Raw genomic sequence first — 22,409 nt, forward strand, 5'->3', positions numbered from 1 at the left:
AAACTGATGGGATTTCACTGTAGCTCCATCCTGACCACACTGTGTCACTCCAGGGGTTAAAATAGAGGGGAAACTGATGGGATTTCACTGTAGCTCCATCCTGACCACACTGTGTCACTCCAGGGGTTAAAATAGAGGGGAAACTGATGGGGCTTCTCAAAGGGAGTTCTTGCTTCATGCCACAGTGAAATCAGTGGCAACATTGCAGAGCTGCACCAGGCTATAAAATCAGGTTTCCTATGTTTTCCCAATACCAGATGTAATGTGCTCTCAGACCACCTTCATTTCTATCATGCTTTTCCTGGGAGTTGGTGGCAAATTAGCCAAGGGCTGAGCAGCAGACAGGTACATATGGCCAGGAGGTCTCATGGCAGTGATTTTCAATGTACAAGGCTGCTTAGCTTACATTTATTTGCACTAAAGAATAAGGCACTGGGCTCCTTTCCAAGCAGCTTAAAAAGACAAGAAAGGAGACCCGTTGTGGCAAGAGACTGTATTATATCATTAATATTATAAATTCCATTTACAATCCAGCAGTCATTTCATCCATCATTTATTCATGCACAATGGAGAGAGCATCCTGCAGTTTTAGGACCATGGTTCTCCTCATCCATGGGGCTGCTGTAATGAAGAGCCCAGCTCCAGTTCTGGCTACTCTGGTCTCTGCCTTCTCACCATGCTTCAGAGACTGCCAAAAAGCAAAAGTCATCTCTGGAATTACTGGGGTTCCATGTTATTTTTCAGATGTTGTCTGGGAATGCTGTTGCAGTCACAAGTTCTGTGTTGATCTGGAAGCTCAGGCTGCTCTGTGCTTCTCCCCAGGAGTGCTGCAGGGGTGGGGGCTATTCCCATTCCATGGATTAGCAGAAGTGCCTTGCCAGCCTGCAGCCCTGGCTCCCAGCTCCTGTGCCACCACTCATTAGACCCAGCTGCTAATTAGCTGCTGCTCCAGGAGACAGCACTGTAAGAACTCATGGTCCCACCAGCACTGGGAGTGAGTGGAGACTGGCAGGAAGGAGAGGCTGATGTCCCTCGTGTCCCCACAGCAGCCTGGCACAGCTCCTGTGAAAGCCAAGCGCAGTCCAGTGGCACCTCCAGCTCTCAGCACCCCTTGGTCGCACCAGCAAGGAGCCAACACCTCCCTCCTGCACTTGCCAGAGCAGATAATAAACTGATAAATAAACAGACAGAACTGCTGGTTTCCCCCTGGTGCCCCACAGACAGCCCAGAGCAGCTGGGAAAGCAGCACAGGGCACAGTGACCCAGAGGTAAGGAACACAGGCTAAACAAGTAGCTGCTGTGCTCTCACATCATGATTGGGAGCAATGACATGGAAAACAACTACAGCAAACCTTAAAGGAAAAAATAAATAACCAGTTATACCCCACCTTTACTGCAAAGCCTATTTTGTGTACAAAGAATAAATTAAAAAAACCTCCACACTCTGAAAACCCTGAACAAAACATAGTGCAGCTCTTAGAAGAGACTTTCCCTCCTTCCCAAGAACACAGAGGGGACTGGCTTTGCACTGAGAATTAAGCTCCAAGCTTGGAAGCAGCATGGAAGCCTCTCTATAAAAACCTAGATACTGCTTCTTCCAAAGGGTTTTGGCACAACCTCCAATAAAGTGTTTTACATAAAGTTGTAGTGTTTCTTTACTGACTTTTCTAACTTTAACACTCAGTAACCACTGAAAAGCCTCCTCCAAGGGCCACCAGCTCTGAGGAGTTATAAATTACTACAGCAAGTCTCTACTCACAGCTTACACACTGACTGCCCATCACTACTCAGTGCTTTGTACCACACAGTGAGAACAGCAAAGAATTTATGAAAATTGTACCTGATCTGTTTGCTCCTCATTGCAGATCTGAGTCAGTGAGAAGTGTGCTTTGGATTGGATTTTGCTTGGTTTTCCATGTTACAGGTATAGACAACAGGAGGAGAAGGTAAAGCTACAAACCTACTCTGAGTGGTTTGTGAAGAGGGAAAAGTGTTGTAAGTGCAATAACCCAAGATTTTTTTATTGACAAATACAGGACTAATGATACAGACTGACATGGCAGCAATAACCTGCTGCTGAAGACTGACAACTTAAGTCAGATAAATCTAGTATTAAACCAGCAAAAAGGTCTGAGCCACTGAACACACCTCAAAGATGATTTATGGAAAAACATAGGCATTATGGAGTACAACAAAAAAGAAATGTTAAAACAAAATTCCTTCCAGCACATGGCAAGTACTGCTCTCAGAACACGTTCTGAAATGCAGGCCAAGGAAGCAAGAAAACTAGAAGAAAAGTTTCACAGCAACATTCTTGCGACCAAATCGCATTTAATAACCAGAAAAGCATCTCCTCATTAATTTTGTTGCCAGCTTCACTTTATTTACATCAAGGCAATCCAAATGGCTTCCACAGCCATGGGGTTTGCAGAGCAGCAGCCTCTTAATGTGCTAAGTACAAACAGCAGGCAGGGCAGCACAGCCCTGCCAACAAGAGCCAAGGGGCTTGGAAGATGACAGTTTTTAAATATTCCTATTAACAAAAAGGGGAATAACACAAGGGGTATGGAGTCTGTGATGGGCAGTGACTGAAATGTCCACTTTGTTAAGGTCAGAGTCACTCAGCAGCCTCACAAGAGTCACAGCAGCTGGAGAAGAGCACACAGGGCTGCCAGGAAGAGTCAGGGGTCACTGAAGGATTCAGAATGCAACAGAACAAATAACTGAAGCTGAACAGTGCACAGATGCTGATCTCACCTCACAGGGATCTCCAGATTCTCCCCATTACACTGAAACACTCAGTCCTGCACAGCACAACGAGCTGGACAGGCCCAGCCAGCAATAAAAGCCTCCCCACACTCCTCCAAGGCAGCTCCTAGCAGTAAAGCATGTTTGTTCTGGGTGTGGATGCATTAGGGAGGAGAGTTTTCCTGGTAATTACAGCCTGAACCAGCACCTGGTGCTTGGCAGAGTAAGGCACTGGTGTCTCCCTGAGCTGGCCACACAGCCCTGCCTGGCAGTGGGCTCAAAGGACAAAGCTGGAGTTAACCCTGCAACAACAAAAATGGAACTGAAGATGATGGCTAAACTGGGGCTCACTTGCTCCAGCAAAGCCACAATGCCGTGACAAGGGACAGCAGGACACTCCCTGCTTCAGGCTGTCCCTGAACACACCTGGAGATGGCACAACCTGGCCCACTCTGTGCACCCAGCTGGACCAACCCTGAGAGCTGCATTCCCAGGTTATCTCCACACAAAACTCAGTGCATGTGAAATGCTGCTCTCCATCTCCTGAGACACACACAAGCTCCAGAAAACAGAAAGGGATACTTCACAGTGACCCAAAGGAATTCTTAGTAGAAATAATTCCAGTTTTATTGTGAAATGTTATGATGTGAGGGAGGTTTTCTTAAAAATAATTTGTTTTTTCGCTGTCCTCTTTTACTGGCTGCATGTTCTTCATCAGCACAGTGGAAAGACTCCAGCAGTAACACCTACAAAGATCTACCTGCCCTTTTCATCCCTGTAGATCTCCAAAAGCTCCATACAAAGAAACTCAAGTGATAGTACCAATAACTGGTAACTAGATCTTGGACCAAGATTCCACAGTGCTGTTGATTCCTCCTCACAGGGACACAGTGGGACCAAACAGACCTCACAGGTTTTAATCTGCAGATTGTGTTGCCACTGCAACAAGAAAGGGATTCCAACTGATAGAGCAGCAGCAAGAGCAAAACTCAAGGCACGTTTGTATAAACAAAAACTCTTCTGTTCCTATAAAAACAGGCAATAAAATATACAAAATAAGTAGAATTCTCTCCATTCAACCAATGTACATCTGCCTCACTCCACCCTGAGGCAGTAGTGGAGCACTAGCAAGAACCACTGCTACCACATTTTCAACATTCAGTTTTGCTATGAAATAAATTAGACATATTAGTGCAAAGGGAAAAGAAGTCTGTCTTTTGGATTTTGGGGTTAGGTTTTGTTTTTGCTTTACTCTGGTTCTTCATAAAAAATTACATCTCTAAGAAATTAGCATTTACACAAGAAAACAAGAAGCTATGTATTTGCCAAATATCTTAAAATAATTCTGTATACTGTACAAATATACACTGTTAAACATTTACAACCTCAGCTTCCTAGATGACTAAACCCACTGCTCTTCCAAGCAATGCAGCTACCCAACTTCTCTTTTCAAAACCTCAAAGGTACCATCTGTCAGGTATTAAATCCCTTCACAATTAGGGACAGGATGGGAAAGAGATCTTCTGCTAGTAGTGGTATCAATATATGGGAGTTCCAGCTGTGCTAAATAATTTAAAATACAGTCCTTGCTAGACAGAAATCTGGGAATAGATTTTCAGTAATGAGCCGATAGTAAAGTCAGTGAAAGAACTTTCTTCTCTTGGCAGAGCTTGATTCTGTGTTCTCTGGTGATTCCTGGGACGGTCTCCTTGACAAACCACGAGAGTCTTTGTTCCACTCACTGCTACTGCTCTGACCTCCCTCACTGGGGGCTCTGGAACCGCTTTTGGACGCAGCTGCTCTCCGGTCACCCTCGTGCTGGGCTGAGTGAGGGGCTGGGGGAAGCACACTGCACTGTCCTGCTGTTTGCTGGGCCTTCTTGGCATTTTCTGTTCTGCAAAGCTGATCCCTGGCAGCTGAGGACACACCCAGGCCTTGCTGTGGTGCTGATCCTGGATTGCTCTGGGCTGACCGATGGCTGTCTCTCGAGGGCTGCTCCCTGCCTTTGCCTTCAGTTCGGCTGGCCAGGCTCGCCAGCCTCGGGTCCCGTGGCTTCTCTGGAATGGCACCAAGGGCTGCAGCCCCCGAGGGTGCAGGGGCACTGCTCCTCCTGGAGTCTGCAGCTGGAGCCCCCGAGGGTGCAGGGGCACTGCTCCTCCTGGAGTCTGCAGCTGGAGTACCTGAGGGTGCAGGGGCACTGCTCCTCCTGGAGTCTGCAGCTGGAGTACCTGAGGGTGCAGGGGCACTGCTCCTCCTGGAGTCTGCAGCTGGAGCACCTGAGGGTGCAGGGGCACTGCTTCTCCTGGAATCTGCAGCTGCAGCCCCCATGGATGCAGGGGCACTGCCTCTGTTGGACTCTGCAGCTGGAGCCCCTGCAGGCTGTGTGGGCCCTCGGCTTCCTTGGGACACTGCGTGGCCAGGGCCAGCAGTAAGTTCCCGTGGGCTGTTCCCAGAATTTCCAGGCTCACTCCTCTTGCCACTGGAAGAAGCAGCCTGCACCACAGGAGATGTCATCGTCCCTCCTTTGGCTGGGGGCTGTCCTGGTGGCCTGAGCTTCAAAATCCTGAGAGCCTCTTTCTTGTAATTTTTTTCTGTTGTCCTAATAATGGCACCTCTTTTCTGAGCATCTTGAATCAAGTGATTCCAGTTTTTATCTTCCTTTAAAAAAAGAGGAAAACAAAAAAAAACCCTGTTACCAGCAAGAAATCAACACAAATGGACAGAGGTGTCAGAGGATGTATAACCTCTTTAATCAAGGTACCTGACACAACTGTCATGGAAACCAATGCTATGTTCCTTCTGGAATGGAAGAATCTTATGTTTCAGGTGCAAAACAGCAACAGACACTCTGGCTGCTGTAACACAGGGAAGGCACTTTGAGCCATCAGAACTTCCAAAAGTGACAAATTCCTCAAATTCTCAGTTTCCAGGGGCTCCCCTTAGAGGCGCGGGGCTTTAGCGCCCCCTAGTGGCGGACTAACACAACCCCCTCCCCTCCCTCGGAAAATCCCAAAACCCAAGGACCCTGCGGACACAAAGTTCATTTTCTTGCACAGACTGGAGCAGCCTGAGCGTGGTGCTCGGTCCCCCAGCCCAGGGGTGGCTCACAGAGCCCTCTCCATCCCCACTGCACCTACCATGAGCGTCTGCAGCCGGCCCAGGATGAAGAGGCTGAACCGGGCTCGGGTGATGGTGACATTCAGGCGCTGGAGGCTCGCCAGAAACCTGAGTGACAAGACAAAAACTAAGCTCCTCAACTACTTCTTCCACAAGAAGGTTTAAAGGGTTAGGAGAAAAAGACATAAAACGAAATGTCACTGGAATTAACAGCAGCAGTTCCTCCCCAGACCCCGCGGCAGCAGCCCTGCCTTACGTGAAATGCTGAGCATGAATTGTGTTTTTTTTCTTTCACCACTGATTCCTTGCAGGGAATTCCAGTTCTTTCCAGCTCTTGCCGTTGCTGTTTCCTTTCTTAGAGCAAATCTCCTCTTAATGCCAACCACTGCTTCCTTAAACGTTCCTCAAAGTACTGAGGACATCAACCTCACTTCACCTATCAAGACTTTAAGCTTCTTTTTGACTCAAACTGAAATAGATTAATAATATTTGGCAGTATTAATGGGAAAACACCCTACTGAAATACTGAACACTGCACATGAATATTTTATTTTAAAGGTGACCTGCACTGGAAGCACATCAAGGCAGGCTTTTGCTTTGTCATGCTTCAAGAGGGGAGAGTATATCCTTGCAGAAATCTAGTTTTGCATTAGGAAAATTGTCTAGTTTGGTTTTCAGGGATCACAATCCACAGTACTGAAACCTAAACAAATGCTGAGTGTACTCTTAAAGGCTGATTTTTGTTACCACTCATTTACCAGAAGTCAAAGAAAAGGTTTGTAAGACTAATATCAACTATTTCTTCTCTAATGAAAGAGCTTCCAAAATACACAGCTTATTCTTTACTAACAAAATCCACAATTCAAAAATCCAGCCTAATTTGAGCAGGTTCACTATCAATGCCTGATTCTGTGGTCACTGAGACCTCATCTGCAGCAAATTCACAACCCTGCAGTGAAGACTGCAAAAACCACAGAGTCACCTCAAAAAATTTGGACAGTGCAAGAAATAAGAGAAGCAGACAGCAGAATGGATCCAGCAGCAGAAATAGAGTTCTCTAGGTCTTGAGAAATGAAAGAGGGGAGACCTTGAAAGTCTACTAAATATTCCTGACAGCTTTCACAACTGAAAGACAAGAAGATTATTTTCCCAGGAAGGAGGGAAAAAAAAAACCCATTGTCATCCCTTGCAGTTTTCTCCTCCCAGTTACTTTCAGAGTAAATTTAATGCTGGACTAGCAACCCTGGAGAACAAAATACTTCACTCAGGCTACATCATAAGTAAGGGTGTGGCAAATACCCTATCACACCTTGCTAAGGGCACCTGACCCTGAAACAGAGATGTTCAAGCCAACAGCATGTACAGCTGCTAAGGCACTGCACTGGCACAGCTTGAATATATAAATATATTTATAATAGATAAACCTTTATATATTAATGTATGAACACAGTAAGCTGGAAAGTTCCTGCTGAAAGGGCAGACAGAGGTTAAATCTCATGTCAGCCAAAAGAACTGGCAGGTTCCAGCTGCCTTCCATTCCCAAACTCAATCAATCACATTAAGAAGTCTTCAAAAGGCATTATTGCTGTTTACTATAAGATTCCTTCTCTTCCCAAAGTGGATCAGCACAATTAAAAGCCATTTTTCTTGCAGAGAATGAGTATCACAGAAATAAGCAGCTTAGTGAAACTTGTGTGCAGAAAGAAAGTTTTTTGTTTATGTGACCAGATTTTTCCTAGTTTAACTTAGAAGGCAGTGAACTCTAAGAAGGCATATTTCATATTTTCACTACCATTTTTTAAACTAAAATGATCCACAAGTTACAGAACTCAGCAACTGCTCTAAGTGCTCTGGGGGTAAGCAGCACACTCAGTTTAGTTCCTTCTGTTTCAGACAGAAAAGAACTATAAAATTAAGAAATCTGCAATCCTGAGTTAAGACTTGCTGCTAATCTGTCCTTATCTTAGAAGACAAGCACACTCATCTACAAATCCCACATCCAAGTCTGCTACATCATATTCCAAGTGACATACACAATTAATTAACAAGACTTTTACAGACATCAACAGGACAGCAACAGCCACAGAAAATGGGTTTCATTTTGAGAACAGCATGCAGAAAGTTACAAGGTGTACCACCAAAAGCCACAAGAACAATAACTGCTGCAGTAATAATGCAAAGAGCCAAGATCCCAAGGCCAGCCCTGCCAAATCCAGGCAGTGGCAGGATAAGGGAGCTGTGCAAAGGGATCAGCACATAATACAGAGCACACCACCAGCATTTCCCTGTCCCTCTTGCTCAGACATTTCAGACCACGAGCACCAGTTCCTGCCCTGAGATACCCTTTATTCACTGACCGGTAGAAGTGACTTGCTCTCTGTAACTTTCTAACCAGCCCTATTAAAAATGCAACTTTCTCTGCAGTGTCCCTGGAAATGGGACTGCAAATCCCTGCAGGACACATACCCAATGGATCCTTTGGTGCTGTTTGCCTGCACGTATGGCAGAGTGGAGCCCTCGGAGCTGTTTGCCCGCACACAGGACACGATGATGCAATCCTTCTCCCGGCCCTGGAACGCATCCACTGTGTCCACTTCTCCTGGGCTGTTCAAGAAATATAACTGAGCAGCTTGACCATTATGACTTGGATTTTTAAGTAACACACTGATGCAAACAGCCTAAACACTATCCTTAATGCTCATGTGTCAAACCACCCAGGGTAAGTTTCTCCTCCAGTACATGAGCCTACTTTTCTGAGATCAGCATCATTCTGAAAATCTGTTTGGACACAGCATGGAATTTCAGGTTCCTTTATTCAGAACAGCACTATAATCAAAGCATGTGGGTAATAACTAAGAATGCCACAAAGAGACCATGCCTGTTTTAAGCAAAAGGGTCATACATCCCATTTAAAGGCACAACCAAGTGCAAATTTTAGCAGTATAGAAAGAAGTTGGAGACTTTTTACCATTATTTAAGAGGATAAACAAAGGATTAATATGCAGTAGCCAAGGGCAATTTGAAAGTTCTTGGTTTCTTTACCTGTTATTCTTAAACACACTGTCCAGTTGTTCCTGGATTTTCTTTTTCTGTGCACTGTAAGGGGTAATTATTCCAATGCGACGAAGGCCCAGATCCTTCCTTTTTTCTTTAATTGTTCTAATTAACTCCATCACCAGCTTCACTTCCCGAGGATTGCTGTAAGAGCTGCACAGGACAAAAAGGAAACATTACAGGAACACCTTTGAGAGATTTGAGAGATCTTCCAATTCAAAGCTTTGGCCCAGTTTGTTTGGGAATTTTGAGTCACAGCCCCCGTTTTGGACTTTTGCAGCTTTTTTCACACAGAGGATCAAAGAACTTGGCAAGCAGATCCTGAGGAGGGGCTACTAAGCCTGGGAAGTGCAGGCAGTGAAAAGTTGCACTTCCACATTCCCTCAGCACCTCCAGCTGTGCTCTCCTTACAGAACAGGCAATGGGGAGGGCTGAGCCTGCCACCTCCTGGCATCTCCTCAGTGTGCACCCGGGAAAGGGAACTCACTGATAAAATCAGCAATTCAAACTCTTGGTAAAGTTAACAGAGACTGCAGGCATTTATTGGCATCTAACACTGAGTCAAACAAGGATTAAAACCAGTTTCAGATTTAAGAAAACCTCTGATTTTTGTGAAATTAAATATTATCGCTGGAAAATGCAGTTCTAGCGACTTGATGCATATTGGAACAACAAAGGAGAGAACACAGCTCTTCTGTAGGCAATTAATTCTCAGAAAATCTAAACTTTGGCTGAATTAGAATGCAGGACTTACTCATTGTCTCGCTCCTCACGACCATCAGCTACATCAAAAATCAGGTAGGGCTGGAATGGCCATTCTGAAGAACATCTGTTCTCCTCTATTGCCCTGGAAATAATATTTTTATCACTAGGCAACCATACAACTAAGAAATTCTAAGAACTTACACTCCATTAATTTATATCATGGTTATCAAACACAAGCAACTCTCTAGGAAGAGAGGAACTGGCCCAAAGTTCCACCAAAGGAGGTCTGGATTAGATATAAGGACATTTTTTTCACAGGAAGGGTTGTAAAGCATTGGAACAGCCTGTCCAGGGAAGTGAGACTCACCATTCCTGGAAGTGCTCAAAAATCATGTGGATATGGCATGTGAAGACATGATTAAATGGTGGAAATGGTTGACACATGAGCTTGATGGCACTAAAAGTCTTTTCCAACTTCAATCATTTTATGATTGTAACTTTCAGCTCTTTTCCTCCCCAGAATGTTTAACTTTCCCTGCTACCCAAATAGATTGAGACCTGAAAATGAACTCTCAGTACTCTGTATGCATAATTTTAAGGGCTCTTACCTCACCTATCACACCCAGCACTAACAGAGATGGAATGCACATTTTCTCCCATTAACCATCTTTCCCCCTCCCACAACCTCAAGCATTTTTAAACTCCCAAGAACACCCTGATATGAAAAATTTGCTTTGACATACCCTCTGCTCAGAAAGAAAAATAAAGTGCTACTCACTTGGCAGTTTTTAGAGTCCTGCCATAAACATAGTTGGATGGGAAGAGGCAGATGTCTGGGTGCATCCTGTACTGCACAGTCAGCTGCACCACAGGCAGGCTGTGCAGCATGTTCCTCTGCACTTGCTCCTCCAGGTGCCTCTGCAGACGGGCCATCAAGGACTGGTCATAGCCATACTGCTGAGCTTTCTGCCACAGGGACAACAGGAGACTTCATTTGGGATCTCATTCCCCACCAGGCAAAGTGTTTTGGTGAATTTCAAAGTCAATTTGGTGTTTTAAACTTCTAAATACTTGACAAAATGACAACTACTCAGTTTTCTATGTGTGTTGGTCTTACTTCAGTAAAGGCCACCTCCACAAATCTGAATTTTCATGTCTTGTCTTTAACAAGCCAACTTCTCCTTGTGACTCACAACACAGCAGAATTTTAAGACCATCAACCATAAAAGAAAGACTTTCAAGTGGGACTTTCAAGAGAAAGACTTTCAAGACTTTCCAGGTGGGATCTTGTTAAATAAACACACAACCTCTAGATAATTTATCCCTCTAAAGAAGCCAGCCTGGTTTTCCTCCTTTCTTTAGCAGGTGTTTAACACAGTCCTTTACTGCTGGAGACAAGGATGTGCTCCTATATATTTATTCTTAAACACCTGTAGGGTCAGGAAGTCCCTACAAACAAGAAGTATTCGTCCTCCTTAAGGAACAGAGTAGTGACTGAAGCTCCCAAAATGAGAAAACAGAGCCTGCCACAACCCAATATCCCTCACAAACCAAGTGCTCAGCTTCAAGTTTGTATTGCCCATTCAAGTTTGTACTGCCCATTCAAATGTATCTTTTTTCCCCTCTTTACATATTTTCTGTAGATAGTGTTCTTTAACCATATCCATTCTATGGCAAGAAAAAAGCAAAGAGCTTGAACACTTACTACTGATTTGACAGTAGGAGGGAGCTGTTTGGGATCTCCAACGAGGACAAGTTTATTACAGCGATGGATCAGTGGAATCAGTGTTTCCACCTCACAGGACTGCCCTGCCTTTTGGATATGCAAACAGGACAAAAGTAGAAGTTGTAAGCAAAGCAGGGAAGTATATTAAATTTCTTGTAACACAGCCAGAGTAACTCAAATGCTTTAAGTTTTCTAAATTAAAAAAAAAAAACATTTAGAAAAGAGGAAAAATAAGGACTTTTCTCTAGTAAAAACTATAAACAGATTTATTTTATTATTATATATGTAAAGCTCTCCAAACAGATAAAAATATAACCAAACCATCTGGAAATCTCTAAAGCAAAAAACCATGGCTGAAGCGTGGTTCTAAATAAAAGCTGTCTGCCATTACAGCACCAAACAACAAGTCAGGAAAAGAATCAGTTTAAAGTTATTATTTCTCCTCGTGGTTCTACTGGGCAAGCAACCCACAAATTTTGCAGCAGCAGCCAAAGCAGAGCCCAGGGCAGGTGTGGAGGTGGAGGAGGCTGCAGTTCCCCACAGCTGCACTGACCTCGTCCACGATGACACAGCTGAAGGGATCGAGCCCCTGGCGGGAGAAGGCGGATTCCAGCAGGCTGCCCCCGCTGGTGCTCAGCGTGCAGCAGATGATGTCAGACTCCAGGATGATGTCAGCCTGCACTTTCTGGGAGTGCACCCGGACCTTCAAGCACAACGGGACACCCTGGTTAAAATTCACCTTTAACTGCAGCAGTGAATGTTCCTGTTTGGGCTTTTTCCCAATATGCAGCCAGAGCACACCCAGATTTCACAGCTGGCTGTCCATAACTTATTCAGCTTTTGGCCTTGATCTATTTACCCACTTCTTTATAAATGCTCCCAGCTACATCAAAACCAAATTTCACCACAATTAAAGGACACCAGGTATAAAAATACATCAGCTGAAGTTTATTAGAGATAAATTCTCCTACCTCCTTTAGCTGAGAAGCGAGTTGTTGTCTCTCCTTTGCAAGTCTACCAATTTCATCATTTAACATTTGACTCTAGATGGGGGAAAAATTAAAGAGGAACCACTTTTAGCACCACCCATTTCCCATATACCTTCTCAAGCCCTAATTAATTTCCCAAACATGTAGACTTGCTCAGACAGTCTTTTCATATCAAATGTGTCTGAAGAAGCCAATCAGTTTCTTGGAAAGCTGTCCTTGTATTTAGGCACTACAACACCAGATCTTACATATTTGTGCAAGTGAGAAATGGTTTACCACCAGGAATCTATCATTTGGCATAAATGCCAAATTCTTAAACAAAAAAATGGAAAACTTCAAGTGCAACACATACTCCAAAATCTCAGATCATGAGGTGTTCTTCCTGTATTTTCAGTGAAACAAAAACAGAGTTTTGGAACATATAATCAGTTTAAACCATTAAGATTTATAAATATTGTTATATTAAAATCTAACTAGTGACAGAACCAAGTGAAGGCTACTGAATGACAGAACAACAAGTGGCATGATCAACCAGTGGAAAATACTGGCATAAATAAACAAAAAAATTCCTGATGTAAAGTTCTCCATTCCCTTTCATGGTGCTACCAACTTTTCCATTAGTTCAAAAAGTAGGTGAAGAGACAGTTACTCCAAAAAGCAGAATTGTTTTTGTGTTAGGAACACAAAACCACAAAGAGGATTAAAACTTGTCTTGCTACCTCTCTCTTCTCACATCTGTGCATGGCACGCTCTCGAGAGAGCATGTCCAGCTTCTGATCCAGAGCTTCCTTCTTCTTCTGAATGTCCTGGTCACAGTCTCCTGGCTTTCGTTCTGTAATAAACCAAAGGAGAACATAAAAGGAACAGAAAAGCTGTTACAGTGACTCCAAATTGGACAAATGCATTTTTTGCTGCATTTTCCCATTTTCTATGCAAGTTTTATCTTGTACAATGAAGACAATGAGAACTGCTTCCAACTGTAGTTCTCAAATGCTGCACTGTTCCAAAAATGATGGCTTTAACATGTATGCAATGTAATTTATTAATGAAAAAGGTCACTTTGCTTATTTTTTTCTCTTTTCCTTAGATCCTGGCTCATACATAAACTGCCATTTCCCCACTAGGGCTGAGAAAAACAATGTTTTATAAAATACTATTTTAGAAAAATCTTCCTTCTTATAGGACACATAATCCCATGTGGAAAACACCACCAAGCTCTTAGAGAAGAATGAAGAAAAGTCTGATTTCCATGTTACTTACTCATTCTGTGTTCAACTTGTTTATCCAGGCTGAATCCCCGCACTTCATTGTTGATTGATTTTTCAGCACCAAGTCTCACTAATTTGATATCACCACAATTTCCTGTTTACAAAATCAGGAGTCAAAGTACTCTTAAATGACTCTGTCTTCTATGCTTTGCTATGACAGTTTAAAAAATATAAAACATCATGGATATCAAACAAGGCTTTTCTACTTATCTGGAGTTTTCAACACTTGACTTGTACTTAAATGCAGCTACAAAAAATTCAGTAATTCCAAACTCTAAAAAATAAAGATGTTGCCCACATTTTAGTGATGGCTAACATTAAGAATGTTATTTTAAATTAATGAAACTACCTCTTATTCTCAGGTTTATCTAAAACTTCCAGAATTCCTAACTCTGACAATGCTGAGTCCCATCAAGTAATGCAACTGGTAAGTCAATACCAAAATTTGGTTACAATGCAGATATTTTTCCCCTTGCCACAAACTAGATGTCTTAAACAGAATTCATCTACTTTCTGCTAGTCACAAACTGGGAGGAGGAAAAATGAGAAGCTTAGACATATCAACATTTTCACCAGTCTGTTTCCCATGACCCACAAAGTCCAATTTTATTCAAAATAAAGGCAAGGGACTTCAAATCCCCAAAGAGTATGAACTTAAACTAACAGCATGAGGAAAGGGGCAATGTCTATACAAAACAAAGTGTAACTTATTTTAAAATAACTTACAATACACCTTTAAGAAAATCACATTAAAGTTTACAGTGTAAGAGGATGTAGCAGTTGTGTTCTGCAAGAGGAAGAAGCTGCTCAGAGGAGCATGCAAGTACAGTACATGATCAACTGTTTCAGTTCCTCCTCCAGGTTTTGCCCATTTAACACTAAAACAATTTAAAAACAAACCATACCCAAAGGCTCCTGTTTGTTTTGGCATTTTTCCTTAAATGAAACGATGATCTTTTTCATGAGTTCATCAACAGCAGCATTTGATGGTGCACACACTAGAAAACGGTTTGGCTTAATCTTAGAATTTTTTTTCCGAGCTGTTTTCTCATTCCTAGTGTTCTGTAGATTAATTAACAACAAACAAGCTCTTTAGATTGTTTTCACCTGAGACTGAGAAGCCAGACTGTACATTCATCTGAACCAAACCCCAGTACATGATCACATTCACTTACTTCTCTCAAAACACGGGACAGGAGTCCTACAATAGTTTTTGATTTCCCAGTCCCAGGGGGTCCATGGATAAGGCAGATCTTGGGAAGTCCTGGGTGCTGCTTTACCATGGCATAAGCTGTCTCAATGGCTCTCTTTTGGTCTTCATTGTATTCATTCATATATGAAACCTGAAGGAATAGACAGGGCAAAAAATAATGAATTCATGTTGATCCATTCCACATCAATCTTCTATAGTTTCAAAATGTCCTCACCTCTCTAGCTAGAACTCAAAAGCTGGAAAGGCAGGGAAGCTTTTGATTCTAGGTTTGCTCTAGATGCACACTCAGTCCTCACCTGAGTTGTAACAAAAGTTTTGCTCACTCCCCACACTTTTATTTTACAATACCTTTTCCATTCTGTTTTATTTCCTGAAAATTCCCCAGTAAGAGGAAAGCAGTTCGAAGCTCACTATAACAACAGAGCACAAACACCTGAGCAAGTTCAGACTCATCTCCTCTACCCCAGCAGCCAACTCTGAACAGGGCAGTGTCTCAGTGCTTTTGAAACATGGCTATTTTCTCTTGGTCATCTCAAAAACCAGCATGAAAAACCAAACCTGCAAAACTCATGAGGCCCAAATGTTTTTTCTGTTAACCCTGGCACTCCCAGCCCCACGACTTACAGCACTTCCTGAGGCAACAGGCAGATCTCTGGGACAGAAGTCATTGTAACTTGGATTTATGATGGGTCTAGCCAGGGGGCTCCTGCTCAGCAGCAGCAGACCTTTAAACTTTCTGTGTGTGGTCACCAGGGAGCCAACCACCACACACTTCACTTGCTTATGGACGAAGAAGGACAAATTGCCTCGGGTTTGCACAGTAAGATGACAGGCAGTTTGCTGCTCTTTTTGTCCTGTTAAAGAAGAATTAAAAAACCAAGTTGTTAATTGAAAAATTATCCAAATCATTAACTGAAAGATACTCCAGTAAGTCACTTAATGAATTCCCTACAACAAGATGCTGTCTTCTGCTAGGGAATCAACAAGGAATTCTTGGAAAATCCCAACACTTCTTCACCCCAAAAAAAGACCAAACAAAAAACCAGTGCTCTGTACAACTACGCAGATCCCTGCTTCAGTAAGGCAGGCTCTGGGTACTTGGTAATCCTGGTAACTCAGTTTCAATTCCCAAAGACACTGACAATTTTAGACAGAGAGATCACAGCAGTTCATGGCACTTCCTATCTCCTGGCAATACCATGCTAAAGATGCTTGCAGAACATTACTCATCACTAGTTTCTGTTTCTACATGAAGTTCTAGAAAAATGATGGACAGCAGGGCTGCAGCTCCAGTTCCTGATTTTTACAAAGCTTCTAGCATAGAACAGACCTGCTACAGAACAGAGGAAAAACAATTCCATTTCCTCTGAGGCCAGTGGTACATTACAATTACCAACAGCCAGCTATGAAGAAACATTTTATGGCACCAAGAAGGACCCCATTTTTATTTCTAGCCCTGCTACTCACTATTTGCACAGCCAGATGCACGAGAAAAACGTGTCACAAGGCCAACATGATTCACTGTGTGGTACTCCATCCCACTTTCTTCCCCAAAAGTTTCCTTCTCCTTGTGGACCTTCAAAAGGATTAAGTCATCCTCCTTCGGATGAAGCTGCCTCACCAAATCACTCTCTCGTAGATGAGCTACCCAAGACAAATTAAAATCACAAGGTTGAAAAGAAAATGGTTACATTTTCTACATGACTGCAGAAGTATTGTTAACTTTATAAAGCTGTTAAAGGGTATAGCAGAAGATTATTGTGAAAATTTTAACTCCATCCTGCATTCTTAAGCCTGAGCACAGCAGTGTATAAAAACAGAGCAAGTCAAGAACAACTTTATCAAAACAAGCTGAAAAAAAAATCCCAGATGAGAGAGATGGAAGAAACCAACTCCTTGCAAAATACATAGTTCTCTTACATGCATTCTGTAGCAAAATCCAAATCCTTTCCATATTTAAAGCAAACACAAAAAACTCTGCCTCTAACTACCAGCTCATTATAATGCATCATCTACTTAAAAATCAGATTTAAAAAAAAAAACCCTCACCTGTAAAATGTGCTGTATTCATGTCAGCAGAAAAGTTCTCTAAGTAGAAGCAATAACCTTTCTCTCTTACTTTCTGGTTTTCTACCCATTCTTGTGCCAGCTACATGTTGAAAAGGAAGCAATAATACTTTGAAGGGTTTAGTGTATCAGAAGAAAATCTTACCATGACTCAAAGGGCAAATAAATGAAATAAAACTATAAGACTGTCAAGTAAATATATCAAGGGTCTTAGCCATTTTTTTTCTTTCACATAAGCATACCCATTACATATAAACACACGGGGCAAACAGAAGTTCTTCCTTGCCACTCACCCATTTCATGTACTTTCTTAAACCTCTTCACAACTACTCTGAGTCTTCCCTCACTGCATTTTCACCTTAAAATATCAGTATTAACCTGGCATTGGCTTTATTTTCTACCTTATTTCTGTAGAAGAAGTGATGCAATGACTGAACTTGAAAGCATTTAGACATTAATTGAAGGAACACTGTGTTTTGTCACTATTAAACTATAAACCAACAAAGATTGGGAAAAAAATACTTCCTGGATTAACCTTCCCTCTCATGTAAGTTCAACAGAAACCAAACTCAAGTTTTCATCCTCTGTCACTGAAAGACCTCAGTTTCTTAAAGATTTCTGTTTTGAGCTTTATACACTATAGAGAGAGGAACCTCATTCTTTGCCACTCCTCTTACTGTGGGTGTGCACCCAGGAAAAAATAAACACTTCACTGAGGTGAACAACTCTGGTAGTGCTCAATCTTAAACACAGCTGTTTGGATTATCTACCCCAAACTGCTCCTCTATTCTGATCTCTATCTGAATGTTTTCAAAGGTAAATAAAGGACATAAACCAGGTTTTAATCTCTTGGTAAAATTTATCAGTGTTGATGGAACCAAACCAAAAGGCAGAAAGCTACTTACTGTTTCAAAGGCATTGAGCATCATCAGAGGAAAAAATGTGTTAAAATACTCATTGTAGCCCGGAAATTGGACAGGAACAGAAGCTACTATGGTCTGCAGAAGATTATTTGGAGTTCCAAAGCAGCTGAAGTTTGCAAACATTTCGTAAGTCCATTTTAGGACTTGGTTAACAAAAATACTGTAATCGCGCTGCTGAGCACCAAGAAAAGAGGAGTAGGTTTCTCGGCCAGGCCCCCTGGAAATATTTGAAGCATTGTCATAGTGTTTATTTTGTGACTGGAGAACATTATTGGAACTAAGGGGTTGAGGTACATTACTGAAACTTGAAGATTTGCTCGTCGGATTTCCTGCTGGTGCAGGTTTTGGATACAGTGGTGGCCTGACAACCGCTGGTTTGGCCGCGTTCACTTTGCTTTTTGAAGGTGGGGGCAACTTTCTGACATCTTCCAGATCTTTGCTGAAGGCTGCGTTCCGTGAAGAACTTGCTGAGCTGAAAATTTTGGTAGTGGAAGGCTTTTTTGTTTTAGGTGGTGGGAGAGAAGGCTTGGCAAACACGTGATCTGCCCCTGGGCTGGTGGTTGGGTGTTTACTGCAGTACTCTCCAGGCTTTTCCACTTGTTCCACACAGTCTTTGTCCTTACATTTCACAACAGCTGAGAGTTCATTCTGCTGAAGGCTTTCATCAACATCCATTTCCTCTGGGGTCTTCCTACCTATAGCAGCATCTTGAACACTTTCCTCCTGAGAACATAACTCCATATCCACAGGATCTAACTGAGTTAAAAACAGATTATCATCACCTTCATCACTGCTTTCATCTGATTTACACCCATTTTCCTTTGAAGTTTTCATCTCGCTCTCAGGCAGGACAGTGCAACCTTTTCCTGAAGACTCCTCTTTATCACCTTCAAGTGCGGTGGAAGAGAGACTTGAATCCAGAGGGACAGGAGGAACCACAACACTGTTACCCTCACATTTGCTGTTCCAGTCTGAAGAACGAGGCATTTTAGAGGCATTTGCCACCTCCTCCACAGAGAGGCTCTCAAATTTTCTCTCACTGGCAGAAGGACAAGCAGCCTCTTCTCTTTTTTTCTCCCTCTGGTTTTCAACAGATTCTTTAATAGCTGCCAGTTCAAAACTTTGAGGCTTTTGTTCCACAGGTTTTGCACACATTTTGGTAACTTTGTTTCTACTCTGTGAACTTCCTGCAGAACTTTTCACACTTCTTTTGGCCCTTGAATACTGCCGGTCTTGGCAGGCTAGCAGTTTTTTATTACCTTTTACAGACAAACGCTGAGCCTCGATCTGTTTGGTCCTTTTTTTCTGTGTAACTCCAATTCTGCCTGCAGCTTTGCCGTGGCTGCGCAGCAGAGCCAGGCTCTCCAGGGAGGGCTGGGACAAGTCGAACGCCTTGCGGGGGCCCTTCTTTAGGCCAAGCTTTTCTGCAGTTGACGCTGGAGCAGGACTCTGCCGCACCTTCCTTGGAGGAACCACAGCAGGCATTGACCTGCCAGGCTGAGAACGTTCTGTCGTGCTTTGGAGTGGTGTTTTGTTTTTGCCTGTTTTAACAACGGGAGGTTTTTTAGGACTTCTCTGAACAGACGGTGCTGATTTACATTTTGCTGTGGTCTTCTGTGGGCTTGTGCTGTTTTTCTTAAGGGCCAACTTTGAAGCTAATGAGATGGGAGATGTAGATGCTGTGGGTTCAGGCACTTTTGAGTCCAGGGTGAAGCCTTTAGCGGTACCTTTGTCTGCACATTTCTCCAGTTGACCTTTTGCATCTTCCTTGCCAACTGATTCTTCCAAGGTTGAATTAGTTGCTTTTTTATCATCCGCTTCTTTCTGATAAGAAGTATCTTCTGTCTGCTTTTCTACTGAGCTTGCTGCCTCTTCCATGGTGTCATCACTAAAGTAATGCACATCATAGCCCCAGTCATTTAAGTCATCATTCAGGCAGTCATCTGAATTACTTGTCTCAGGTGCTGGTGAAACACGATCTTGTTTGTAATCCTGAGTTGCTTCCACAGCATATGCTTGAGTATCTTGCCAAGCTGAAAAAACCTCAGCTTCTGTTTCAAATTCAAAGTACTGAGAATCGCAGTCATCCAGTAACATGGGAGAGCCTGGAGACTTTGATTCTCTTTTCGTGTCACTATCACAAGTGCTGCTGGAAGTTGAAGTTGGCTCTGCACACACATTTTCATTCTTGGTTTTTGTTTCCTCCTTCTCAGCCACACTTTTTTCTTCATCAGAGGAGTCTGAAATGACAATGACTTGATTGCTAGGGCGATCTCCACCACTGGGACACTTGGCAGTTTGGCCCTCGTTGGAAGATCTCACAGAACCTTTCACTTTCCTTTTAATATCAGACGCATTGTGATACACTGAGCTTTCCTGGTTGGATGCAATGGAAAAATTAACACTTTTGGCATAAGCAGCTAAAGATAATTTACTGAGTTCTTTATCAACCTCGGAGTCTGATAAATCATCATTAGAAACCGTCTTCACAAAATTCTCCTCTTTCTTCCCCACTGAACTGTTTTCCCTCCTGAAATATTCTGAAAACTCAAACAACCTGTCACTTGATTCACGCTTCACTGACAGTGGCCTGATCATATCCCTCTTGTTTTCAGAGCTTAATGGAAAATACGCTGAAACTTTATCCCTACAAAAGGTCTCCGAAAATTGATTTTTGCAGTCATATTTATTCAAATCATTTAAATTAGGCTGCTCCTGGTTTGAAGTTTGCACGTTAGTGCTCTTCTTAAAGAAAGACAGCAATGATGGACCTGATTTTTCTTCTGTTGATACTTTTTTCAGCGAGGTGTCATTACGCCCTAAAAGTAAAGTACTGTCATCTTCCTTCCCTTGCACACCAGCTTCATTTCTAGCAGAGTTAGAGGAATCCAGGGATGCTTCCTTGGACACCTGTTTAGTGGGGACCAGTCTGGACTGGAACACATTGTTTGCACTTGTCTCTTGCATACTTTTGCAACTCCTTGAAGATGGAGAATCACGAGTCTGAGCAGACAGATATGGGGGTGTTTTGGATTCTGCTTTGTGTTTCACTTCTAACTCTCTGCCTCTCCTGAAATCTGAATGCTCAGTATTTGAATTGAAGCACTGATCATCCGTATTGCATTTCCCTGCCACAAGATCAGAGCTCCTATTTTCCTGAACTTTCCCACATACTTTTGTTGCCAAAGAGTTCTGTGGAAAGATAAACTCCTGAGCTGTTAAGTCATTAGGCTCCTTTTTAATATTCATCAAGAGGCCTTCTGTGGATGTGCAAGATGTTAAACTTCTACATTCCTCTTCCCAGGCATTCTTTCTCCTATGGAAAGGGTTCTCTTGGCAATCTCTGCCTTCCTTTGACATGACAAACGGTGAATAAAGGTCCCTCCTCTCATGTCCACTCGTCTTGTATCCATCATCACAGGCATTCCTCTCGTGCTTTGCAGAGACAGTTGGCAAAGCTGTTGAGCTTGAACCGCTCCCTCCAGCCAAAGAGGTGCTCAGTGCTTTGCCCTTTATACTTCTTATAACTTGCTTTAAACACATTTGCAGCTCCTGGGCCTCCTGGCTGCTCAGCTGCCACCCCACAGCTCGGTTTCCCCGCAGGAGGAGGTTGAGTTTGTCCAGGTACTGCTTGCAGAGGGCGTGCTGGCCGATCTGGTAGCCCTCCTTGAGCAGGCTGCGGATGAGCTGCACGCAGGCGTGCTGCACCGAGCTGGGGGCCTGGAAGGACCCCACAGCCGAGCCCTTCGCAAACAGCCCCGGCGCCTTCTCGCTGCAGCGGGTGAAGGCTCTGCTTGGCAGCGTGGCACACCTCACCACTGCCTCCACCCACTCCTGGGAGCTGATCCACAGCAAGTGCAGGCACTTCTTACTTCTGTGCAGCTCAACAATGGACACCAAGATGAGGAGGAAGAACTCGGAGATTTTGTCGCACTCCTGGAATCTTTCGATGAGGATATCTTTGATTTCTGAGCAGAGGTAGTGGATGACCTCTACTATATAGGCTACACCCAAGTCCTTGAGATCCATAAGGGACTGAACAAAAGGGATGAACCACAGGAATGTGCTGTGATGGACACGCATGTCTCTGCCAATGTCAGACTGAAGCATGTTAGCCAGGGTCTGCATATCTTCATACATGTTGGGGCAGTACTCTGGGCAAATGGCAGCCTTCCAGCCAGTGTCCTAAAAATACATTCACCACACAACAGCCTCAGTGATATGCACAGTTTAATATGGCAGCTTTTTGTAGCCAAGCTTTTTTGTTACTTCCTTTCATATATTTGTTCATTAAACAGTAGCATCTCTTATATCCCAAAGTAAGCCATTAAAAAAATGCAAAAAATAAAGAGCACACAGACGTAATAAGGAACTAATTTCCTAAAACATCATCTATTAAATTGGTATGAAGTACCAGTTCCTTCGAAATTCATTATGAACACACAAAGACACTGTCATGCTGACATAATTTAATGTCAGATAATCAAAAACACATGGAAAGTCTTTAAAAGACACTTCATAAATGCAATACATTGACATCAAGAGATGACCACACTTGGAAATGTTTATTCTTGACAATGTAATTAAGTGATCCCAGTT

At 43.0% G+C, this 22,409-nt stretch overlaps 1 protein-coding gene across 2 annotated transcripts in view; it reads right to left on the reverse strand.

The window, feature by feature from the left end:
• Positions 1-524: 524 nt before the first annotated feature.
• Positions 525-22,409, reverse strand: part of SETX (senataxin) — a 29,498-nt gene continuing 7,613 nt past the window's right edge. For both annotated transcript variants that reach the window (XM_041474871.1, XM_041474870.1), the window contains 17 exons: positions 17,793-21,995; positions 16,870-16,969; positions 16,288-16,464; positions 15,445-15,674; positions 14,783-14,950; positions 14,513-14,669; positions 13,600-13,701; positions 13,059-13,171; positions 12,322-12,393; positions 11,904-12,053; positions 11,330-11,437; positions 10,403-10,590; positions 9,674-9,766; positions 8,908-9,072; positions 8,332-8,469; positions 5,886-5,973; positions 525-5,406 (listed from right to left, as the gene is read on the reverse strand). In XM_041474871.1, the coding sequence (XP_041330805.1) occupies positions 4,387-5,406; positions 5,886-5,973; positions 8,332-8,469; positions 8,908-9,072; positions 9,674-9,766; positions 10,403-10,590; positions 11,330-11,437; positions 11,904-12,053; positions 12,322-12,393; positions 13,059-13,171; positions 13,600-13,701; positions 14,513-14,669; positions 14,783-14,950; positions 15,445-15,674; positions 16,288-16,464; positions 16,870-16,969; positions 17,793-21,995 (7,272 nt within the window). In that variant the 3' untranslated portion in view covers positions 525-4,386. The remainder of the gene's footprint in view (positions 5,407-5,885; positions 5,974-8,331; positions 8,470-8,907; positions 9,073-9,673; positions 9,767-10,402; positions 10,591-11,329; positions 11,438-11,903; positions 12,054-12,321; positions 12,394-13,058; positions 13,172-13,599; positions 13,702-14,512; positions 14,670-14,782; positions 14,951-15,444; positions 15,675-16,287; positions 16,465-16,869; positions 16,970-17,792; positions 21,996-22,409) is intronic.

This window comes from Pyrgilauda ruficollis, unplaced genomic scaffold, assembly GCF_017590135.1.
Source record: "Pyrgilauda ruficollis isolate IOZ18807 unplaced genomic scaffold, ASM1759013v1 scaffold34, whole genome shotgun sequence".
NCBI classification, from domain to species: Eukaryota; Metazoa; Chordata; class Aves; order Passeriformes; family Passeridae; genus Pyrgilauda; species Pyrgilauda ruficollis.